Source organism: Coturnix japonica, unplaced genomic scaffold (genome assembly GCF_054131305.1).
Source record: "Coturnix japonica strain WE unplaced genomic scaffold, WE-NBRP24 Scf060, whole genome shotgun sequence".
Classification (NCBI taxonomy): Eukaryota; Metazoa; Chordata; class Aves; order Galliformes; family Phasianidae; genus Coturnix; species Coturnix japonica.
This window is the reverse complement of record NW_028188963.1, coordinates 317,744-327,556: the sequence shown is the minus strand read 5'-3', so window position 1 is coordinate 327,556 and position 9,813 is coordinate 317,744. Positions and strand designations below refer to the sequence as shown.

General features: G+C 46.5%; 1 protein-coding gene across 1 annotated transcript in view; it reads right to left on the bottom strand.

Moving 5' to 3' along the window:
• LOC146751932 (uncharacterized) overlaps nt 1-9,375 on the bottom strand; it is a 29,112-nt gene extending 19,737 nt beyond the window's left edge. The window contains exon 1 of the mRNA XM_085533417.1: nt 9,131-9,375. Within this exon, the coding sequence (XP_085389543.1) occupies nt 9,131-9,135 (5 nt within the window). The 5' untranslated portion in view covers nt 9,136-9,375. The remainder of the gene's footprint in view (nt 1-9,130) is intronic.
• Between the last annotated feature and the right edge of the window lie 438 nt (nt 9,376-9,813).

The following is a 9,813-nucleotide window of genomic DNA, read 5'->3' as shown; positions in this document are numbered from 1 at the left end:
CCCATAATGATCCCAAATGACCCAAAAAGTCCCAAAATGATCCCAAAATGAGCCCAAAATGATCCCAAATGACCCAAAATGACCCCAAATGGGCCCAAAATATCCCATAAGATGACCCAAAATGAGCCCATAATGATCCCAAATGACCCCAAAAGACCCAAAATGAGCCCAAAATGAGCCCAAAATGAGCCCAAATGACCCAAAATGAGCCCAAAAGGGCCCAAAATATCCCACAAGATGACCCAAAATGAGCCCAAAATGATCCCAAATGACCCAAAAAGGACCCAAAATAAGCCAAAATGAGCCCAAAATGAGCCCATAATGATCCCAAATGACCCAAAAAGGCCCAAAATGAGCCCAAAATTGCCCCTTTTCCCCCAAAATCACTCTTTTCCCCCCAAATTTGCCCATTTCCCCCCCAAAATTGCCCCATTTCCCCCCAAAATTGCCCAAATTCCCCCAAATTCCCCCATTTCCCCCCAAAATTGCCCAATTTCTCCCTATTTTACCACATTTCCCCCCAAATTGCCCCATTTCACCCCCCTTATTGCCCCATTTCCCCCTATTTTACCCCGTTTTCCCCCAAAATTGCCCCATTTTCCCCCTATTTTACCCCATTTCCCCCCAAAATTACCTAATTTCCCCCAAATTGTCCAATTTTCCCACAATTTACCCCATTTCCCCCCCAAATTGCCCTATTCCCCCCTATTTTACCCCATTCCTCCCCCATTTCCCCCCAAATTGCCCCATTTCCCCCCAAATTTCCCCCATTCCCCCACAAATTTCCCCCATTCCCCCCAAAAATTGCCCAATTTCCCCCTATTTACCCAATTTCCCCCCATTTCCCCCCCAAAATTGCCCAATTTCCACCCAAAATTACCCCATTTCCCCCCAAATTGCCCAATTTCCCCCCAAATCCCCCCATTTCCCCCACAAATTTCCCCCATTTCTCCCCCAAAATTGTCCCATTTTCCCCCTATTTTACCCCATTTCTCCCCCAAAATTGCCCAATTTCCCCATATTTTACCCCGTTTCCCCCCATTTCCCCCCAAAATTGCCCAATTTTCCCCCTAAACTGCCCATTTCCCCCCAAAATTGCCCAAAATTACCCCATTTCCCCCCAAAATTGACCCATTTCCCCCCAAATTACCCCATTTCCCCCCCAAATTTACCCCATTTCCCCCCATTTTCCCCCCAAATTACCCCATTTCCCCCCAAAATTACCCCATTTCCCCCCAAATTGCCCAATTTCTCCCCAAAATTGCCCAATTTCCCCCCATTTCCCCCCTAAAATTGCCCTATTTCCCCCCATTTCCCCCCTATTTCCCCCCAAATTTGCCCCATTTCCTCCCCAAATTGTCCCATTTCCCCCATATTCCCCCTATTTCTCCCTATTTTACCCCATTTCCCCCCAAAATTGCCCAATTTCCCCCCATTTTCCCCCAAATCGCCCCATTTCCCCCTATTTTACCCCATTTCCCCCCAAAATTGCTCAATTTCTCCCCATTTCCCCCCTATTTCCCCCCAAAATTGCCTTATTTACCCCATTTCCCCCCAAATTGCCCCATTTCCCCCCAAATCTCCCTATTTCCTCCCCGAATTGCCCTATTTCTCCCTATTTTACCCCATTTCCCCCAAAATTGCCCCATTTTCCCCTAAAATTGCCCCATTTCCCCCCAAATCTCCCCTTTTCCCCCCATTTCCTCCCCAAATCCCCCCATTTCCCCCCATATTGCCCAATTTCCCCCAAAATCCCCCCATTTCCTCCCCATATCCCCTTATTTCCCCCAAAATTGCCCAATTTCCCCCCCAAATTGCCCAATTTCCTCCCATTTTCCCCCAAAATTGCCCCATTTCCCCCCATATTTCCCCTATTTCTCCCTATTTTACCCCATTTTCCCCCAAAATTGCCCAATTTCCCCCTATTTTACCCCATTTCCCCCAAAAATTGCCCCATTTTCCCCCTATTTTACCCCATTTCCCCCCAAAATTGCCCAATTTCCCCCTATTTTACCCCGTTTCCCCCCATTTCCTCCCCAAATCCCCCATTTCCCCCCCTAAATCGCCCCATTTCCCCCCATTTCCCCCCATTTTCCCCCAAAATTGCCCAATTTCCCCCCAAAATTGACCCATTTGCCCCCATATTACCCCATTTCCCCCCCAAATTTACCCCATTTCCTCCCCAAATTACCCCATTTCCCCCCAAAATTGCCCAATTTCTCCCCATTTCCCCCCATTTCCCCCCAAAATTGCCCCATTTCCCCCCAAATTCCCCCATTTCCCCCCAAAATTGCCCTATTTCACCCTATTTTACCCCATTCCTCCCCCATTTCCCCCCCAAAATGCCCAATTTCCCTCCCAAAACTGCCCCATTTCCCCCCAAATTGCCCCATTTTCCCCTATTTTACTCCATTCCCCCCCCAAAATTGCCCCATTTCCCCCTATTTTACCCCATTTCCCCCTATTTTATCCCATTTCCCCCTATTTTACCCCATTTCCCCCCAAAATTGCCCAATTTCCCCCAAAATCTCCCCATTTCCCCCCATTTACTCCCCAAATCCCCCCAATTCCCCCCCCAAAGTTGCCCCATTTCCCCCCATTTCCCCCCATTCCCCCCCAAATCCACCAATTTCCTCCCCAAAATTGCCCCATTTCCCCCTATTTTACCCCATTTCCCCCAAGTTCCCCATTCCCCCTATTTTCCCCCCCATATTCCCCCATTTCCCACCATTTCCCCCCATATATTGCCCCATTTCCTCCCATTTCCCCCATATTTAACCCCATTTCCCCCCACTTCCCCTCTCAAATACCCCATTTCCCCCCATTTCCCCCCATTTCCCCCCCAAATTGTCCCATTTCCCCCCATATTCCCCCTATTTCCCCCCTATTTCCCCCCATTTTCCCCCAAAATTACCCCATTTCCCCCCAAATTGCCCCATTTCCCCCTATTTTACCCCATTTCCCTCCATATTGCCCCATTTCCCCCCAAATTACCCCATTTCCCCCCAAAATGCCCCATTTTCCCCCAAAATTACCCCATTTCCCCCCATTACCCCACATTTCCCCCCTATTTCCTCCCCAAATTACCCCATTTCCCCCCAAAATTGCCCCATTTCCTCCCATTTCCCCCATATTTAACCCCATTTCCCCCCCACTTCCCCCCTCAAATACCCCATTTCCCCCCATATTGTCCCATTTCCCCCATATTCCCCCATTTCCCCCTATTTTCCCCCCCATTACTCCCCACTTCCCCCATTTCCCCACCCATATCCCCCCATATTGCCCAATTTCCCCCTATTTTACCCCATTTCCCCCCACTTCACCCCCATTAGCCCCCAAAATTGCGCATTTCCCCCTATTTTACCCCATTCCTCCCCCATTTCCCCCCAAAATTACCCAATTTCCCCCCAAATCTCCCCATTTCCCCCCCAAAATTGCCCCATTTCCCCCCAAAATTGCCCCATTTCCCCCTATTTCCCCCCAAATCCCCCCATATTGACCCATATTGCCCCATTCCCCCCAAATTACCCCATTTCCCCCCCAAAATTGCCCAATTTCTCCCCATTCCCCCCCAAATTTCCCCAATTTCCCCCTATTTTACCCCCATTTCCCCCCATTTTCCCCCAAAATTGCCCCATTTTCCCCCCAAATCTCCCCATTTCCTCCCCATATTGCCCCATTTCCCCCCCATATTCCCCCTATTTCCCCCTATTTTACCCCATTTCCCCCCAAAATTACCCAATTTCCCCCCAAATTGCCCCAATTCCCCCCAAAATTGTCCCATTTTACCCCATTTCCCCCCAAATTGCCCAATTTCCCCCTATTTTACCACATTTCCCCCCAAATTACCCAATTTCTCCCAAAATTGCCCCATTTCCCCCAAAATCTCCCCATTTCCCCCCCAAAATTGCCCCATTTCCCCCTATTTTACCCCATTTCCCCCCATTTTCCCCCAAAATTGCCTTATTTCCCCCTATTCCCTCCCCAAATTACCCCATTTCCCCCCAAAATTGCCCTATTTCCCCCCATTTACCCCCTATTACCCCCCAAACTTGCCCCATTTCCCCCTATTTTACCCCATTTCCCTCCCAATTTGCCCAATTTCCCCCAAAATCTCCCCATTTCCCCCATTTCCCCCCAAATCCCCCCATTTCCCCCCAAAATTGCCCTATTTCCCCCCAAATTGCCCCATTACCCCCCAAATTTTCCCAATTTCCCCCTATTTTACCCCATTTCCCCCCATTTCCCCCCAAAATTGCCCAATTTCTCCCTATTTTACCCCATTTTCCCCCAAAATTGCCCCATTTCCCCCCAAAATTGCCCAATTTCTCCCCATTTCCCCCCATTTTCCCCCAAAATTGCCCCCATTTCCCCCTATTTTACCCCGTTTCCCCCCATTTTCCCCCAAAATTGCCCCATTTCCCCCTATTTTACCCCATTTCCCCCCAAAATTGTCCCATTTTCCCCCTATTTTACCCCATTTCCCCGCAAAATTGCCCAATTTCCCCCCAAAATTGCCCAATTTCCCCCTATTTTACCCCATTTCCCCCCATTTTCCCCCAAAATTGCCCAATTCCCCCCTATTTTACCCCATTTCCCCCCTATTCCCCCATCTCCCCCTTCCTCTCATTGCCTGTATTCCGCCGCCCTTCTTTTGCCCCAAATCAGCACTTTTCGCCCCAAACTCCGCCCCCTTCCACCCCCCCCATTTATAGGGTGCGATGCCGGATGTGGGCCGGCCCTAAAAGCCCCTTATTAAGCCCCAAAATGCGCTGATTCAACCCCAAAATGAGATGATTCAACCCTAAAACGTATCATTAGGAGCCGCAATGGGGTCAGGGTGGACCCAAAAGCCCATAATTATAACCCAAAATAGGGCGGAGGCCCCATTAAAAACCAGTTCGGAAAGAGCCAAAACCGGTTTGGGAATGGAGTCGGACCCAAAGTGGGGCAGTTTGAGCCCAAAATGGGGCCCCAAAGTGATAAATGTGGGGTTTAGGGCTTCAAAATGGGGATTTGGGCCCCAAAATTGAAACCCTCGCCCCCAAAAGTGACATTTTCAGCCCCAAAATGGGATTTTCAACCCCAAAAGTGACAGTTTTAGCCCCAAAACTGCCATTTTAAGACCCAAAATTGCAATTTTCAGCCCAAAAAGAGCCATTTTCAGCCCAAAAAGAGCCATTTTCAGCCCAAAAAGAGCCATTTTCAGCCCTAAAACTGGGATTTTCAGCCCAAAAAGAGCCAATTTCAGCCCCCAAAATGGCATTTTCAGTCCCAAAAATGGGATTATCAGCCCCAAAATGGGATTTGCAACCCAAAAAGTGCCATTTTTAGCCCCAAAAGTGGCATTTTCAGCCCCATAAATGGCATTTTTAGCCCCAAAAGTGCCATTTTTAGCCCCAAAAGTGGCATTTTCAGCCCCAAAATGGGATTTTCAACCCCCAAAAGTGCCATTTTTAGCCCCAAAAGTGCCATTTTCAGCCCCAAAATGCCATTTTCAGTCCCAAAAATGGGATTTTTAGCCCCAAAAGTGGCATTTTCAGCCCCAAAATGGGATTTTCAACCCCCAAAAGTGCCATTTTTAGCCCCAAAAGTGGCATTTTCAGCCCCAAAATGGCATTTTCCGACCCCAAAATGCCATTTTCAGCCCCCAAAATGAGATTTTCAACCCCAAAAGTGCCATTTTTAGCCCCAAAAGTGCCATTTTCAGCCCCAAAGTGGGATTCACAGCCCCAAAAATGCCATTTTCAGACCCAAAAGTGCCATTTTCAGCCCCAAAATTGGGATTATCAGCCTCAAAAGTGCCATTTTCAGCCCCAAAATGGGATTTTCAACCCCAAAAGTGCCATTTTTAGCCCCAAAAGTGGCATTTTCAGCCCCAAAAGTGGCATTTTCATCCCCGAAGTGGGATTCACAGCCCCAAAAATGCCATTTTTAGCCCCAAAAGTGCCATTTTCAGCCCCAAAATGGGATTTTCAGCCCCAAAAATGGGATTTTCAGCCCCAAATGGGATTTTCAACCCCCAAAAGTGCCATTTTTAGCCCCCAAAATGGCATTTTCAGCCCCCAAAATGGCATTTTCAACCCAAAAAGTGCCATTTTTAGCCCCAAAAGTGGCATTTTCAGCCCCAAAATGGGATTTTCAGCCCCAAAAATGCCATTTTTAGCCCCAAAAGTGGCATTTTTCAGCCCCAAAATGGGATTTTCAGCCCCAAAATGGGATTTTCAGCCCCAAAAATGCCATTTTCAGACCCAAAAGTGCCATTTTCAGCCCCAAAATGGGATTTTCAGCCCCAAAAATGCCATTTTCAGCCCCAAAAGTGCCATTTTCAGCCCCAAAATGGGATTTTCAACCCAAAAAGTGCCATTTTCAGCCCCAAAAGTGCCATTTTCAGCCCCAAAAATGCCATTTTCAGCCCCAAAAGTGCCATTTTCAGCCCTAAAACTGGGATTCACAGCCCCAAAACTGCCATTTTCAGACCCAAAATTGCAATTTTCAGCCCAAAAAGAGCCATTTTCAGCCCTAAAACTGGGATTTTCAGCCCCAAAAGAGCCATTTTCAGCCCACAAAATGGCATTTTCCGACCTCAAAATGCCATTTTCAGTCCCAAAAATGGGATTTTCAGTCCCAAAAATGGGATTTTCAACCCAAAAAGTGCCATTTTTAGCCCCCAAAGTGGCATTTTCAGCCCCAAAGTGGGATTCACAGCCCAAAAAATGCCATTTTCAGACCCAAAAGTGCCATTTTCAGACCCCAAAATGGCATTTTCCGACCCCAAAGTGCCATTTTCAGTCCCAAAAATGAGATTCTGAGCCCCAAAAATGGGATTTTCAGCCCCTAAAGTGCCATTTTCAGCCCTAAAACTGGGATTTTCAGCCCCAAAAATTCAATTTTCAGACCCAAAATGTGATGTTCAGCCCAAAAAGAGCCATTTTCAGCCCCCAAAATGCCATTTTCAGTCCCAAAAATGGGATTTTCAGCCTCAAAAGTGCCTTTTTCAGCCCCAAAAATGCCATTTTCAGCCCCAAAATGGGATTTGCAACCCAAAAAGTGCCATTTTTAGCCCCAAAAGTGGCATTTTCAGCCCCAAAAATGCCATTTTCAGCCCCAAAATGGGATTTTCAACCCCAAAAGTGCCATTTTCAGCCTCAAAATGGGATTTTCAGCCCCAAATGGGATTTTCAGCCCCAAAACTGCCATTTTCAGCCCTAAAATTGGGATTTTCAGCCCCAAAAGAGCCATTTTCAGCCCCCAAAATGGCATTTTCCAACCCCAAAAGTGCCATTTCAGCCCCAAAATTGCAATTTTCAGCCTCAGAAGTGCCATTTTCAGCCCCAAAATTGGGATTTTCAGCCCCCAAAATGCCATTTTCAGTCCCAAAAATGGCATTTTCAGCCCCAAAAGTGCCATTTTCAGCCCCCAAAATGGCATTTTCTGACCCCAAATGGGATTTTCAGCCCCTAAATCGCCATTTTCAGCCCCTAAACTGGGATTTTCAGCCCCAAAAATTCAATTTTCAGACCCAAAAGTGCCATTCCAGCCCCCAAAATGGCGTTTTCAGCCCCCAAATTGCAATTTTCAGCCTCAGAAGTGCTATTTTCAGACCCAAAATGTGATTTTCAGCCCCCAAAACTGCCTTTTTCAGCCCCAAATGTGCCATTTTCAGCCCCAAATGTGCAATTTTCAGCCCCAAAAGTTCTATTTTTAGCCCCAAAAGTGCCATTTTCAACCCCAAAACTGCCATTTTCAGCCCCAAAAATGAGATCCTGAGCTCCAAAAGTGGGATTTTCGGCCCCAAAACTGAGATTTTCAGCCTCAAAGTGCCATTTTCAGCCCCAAAATCGGCATTTTCAGCCCCAAAACTGAGATTTTCAGCCCCAAAATAGGGATTTTTTGCCCCAAAATCGCAATTTTCAGCCCCAAAACTGAGATTTTCAGCCCCAAAAGTGCCATTTTCAGCCCTAAAATCGGCATTTTCAGCCCCAAAAGTGCCATTTTCAGCCCCAAAATCGGGATTTTTTGCCCCAAAATCGCAATTTTCAGCCCCAAAACTGAGATTTTCAGCCTCAAAGTGCCATTTTCAGCCCACAAATCGGCATTTTCTGCCCCAAAACCGTGATTTTCAGCCCCAAAACTGAGATTTTCAGCCCCAAAATAGGAATTTTTTGCCTCAAAATCGCAATTTTCAGCCCCAAAATAGGGATTTTTTGCCCCAAAATCGCAATTTTCAGCCCCAAAACTGAGATTTTCAGCCTCAAAAGTGCCATTTTCAGCCCTAAAATTAGTATTTTTTGCCCCAAAATCGGCATTTTCAGCCCCAAAACTGAGATTTTTTGCCCCAGAAGTGCCATTTTCAGCCCTAAAATCGGCATTTTCAGCCCCAAAACTGTGATTTTCAGCCCCAAAATCGGGATTTTTTGCCCCAAAATCGCTATTTTCAGCCGCAAAACTGAGATTTTCAGCCCCAAAACTGAGATTTTCAGCCCCAAAACTGTGATTTTCAGCCCCAAAATAGGATTTTTTTGCCCCAAAATCGCAATTTTCAGCCCCAAAACTGAGATTTTCAGCCTCAAAAGTGCCATTTTCAGCCCCAAAATTGGCATTTTCTGCCCCAAAACCGTGATTTTCAGCCCCCAAACTGTGATTTTCAGCCCCAAAATTAGTATTTTTTGCCCCAAAATTGCAATTTTTTGCCCCAAAACTGAGATTTTCAGCCCCAAAACTGAGATTTTCAGCCCCAAAACCGTGATTTTCAGCCCCAAAATTAGTATTTTTTGCCCCAAAATCGCAATTTTCAGCCCCAAAACTGAGATTTTCAGCCCCAAAACCGTGATTTTCAGCCCCCAAACTGTGATTTTCAGCCCTAAAACCGTGATTTTTGCCCCAAAATAGGGATTTTTTGCCCCAAAATCGCAATTTTCAGCCCCAAAATCACAATTTTCAGCCCTAAAATTAGTATTTTTTGCCCCAAAACGGACCCTCCCGACTCCAAAATGACCTTTTTCAGCCCCAAAACGAGCTCCCCAAACTTCCATTTTCCATCCCCAAGCCCCAAAATCGCCTTTTTTCACCCCAAAACGAGTCCTACGAGCCCCCAAACTCACCCTCTATCCCACCCCTCCCCTCTCACCTCATCGTTAATTAGCGTTAATGAATTAATCGGCGTTAATTAACGGCGGCTCATTAACGGGCGGCTCCCGGAATCACTTTTGGTTCCTCCTTCCAATTTTGGGTGGAAAAAAGCAGAAATTGGGACGGAAAGGGTGGGGTGATGACGTCATCACTGCTCGGGAGAGGGGGGAGGGGCGTCTCTTCTAATTTGCATGTCGTTTGCATATCATCAGCATATAATTTGCATGTCGTTTGCATACAGCGGCGCAATGGGATTTTCAGACCCAAAAATGGCATTTTTAGACCCAAAATGGAGCCAAAATTGGCATTTTTAGACCCAAAAATGGGATTTTCAGACCCAAAATGACATTTTTAGATTCAAAACAGACCCAAAAATGGCATTTTTAGACTCAAAATAGACCCAAAACTGGGATTTTTAGACCCCAAAATTGGCACTTTTAGACCCAAAATGGACACAAAATTGGTATTTTCAGCCCCAAAATGGCATTTTTAGACCCAAAATTGGGATTTTTAGACCCAAAACAGACCCAAAATTGGCATTTTCAGCCCCCAAAATGGCATTTTCAGCCCCAAAATTGGCATTTTTAGACTCAAAATAGACCCAAAACTGGGATTTTCAGACCCAAAAATGGCATTTTCAGACCCAAAATGGCATTTTTAGACCCAAAATAGACCCAAAAT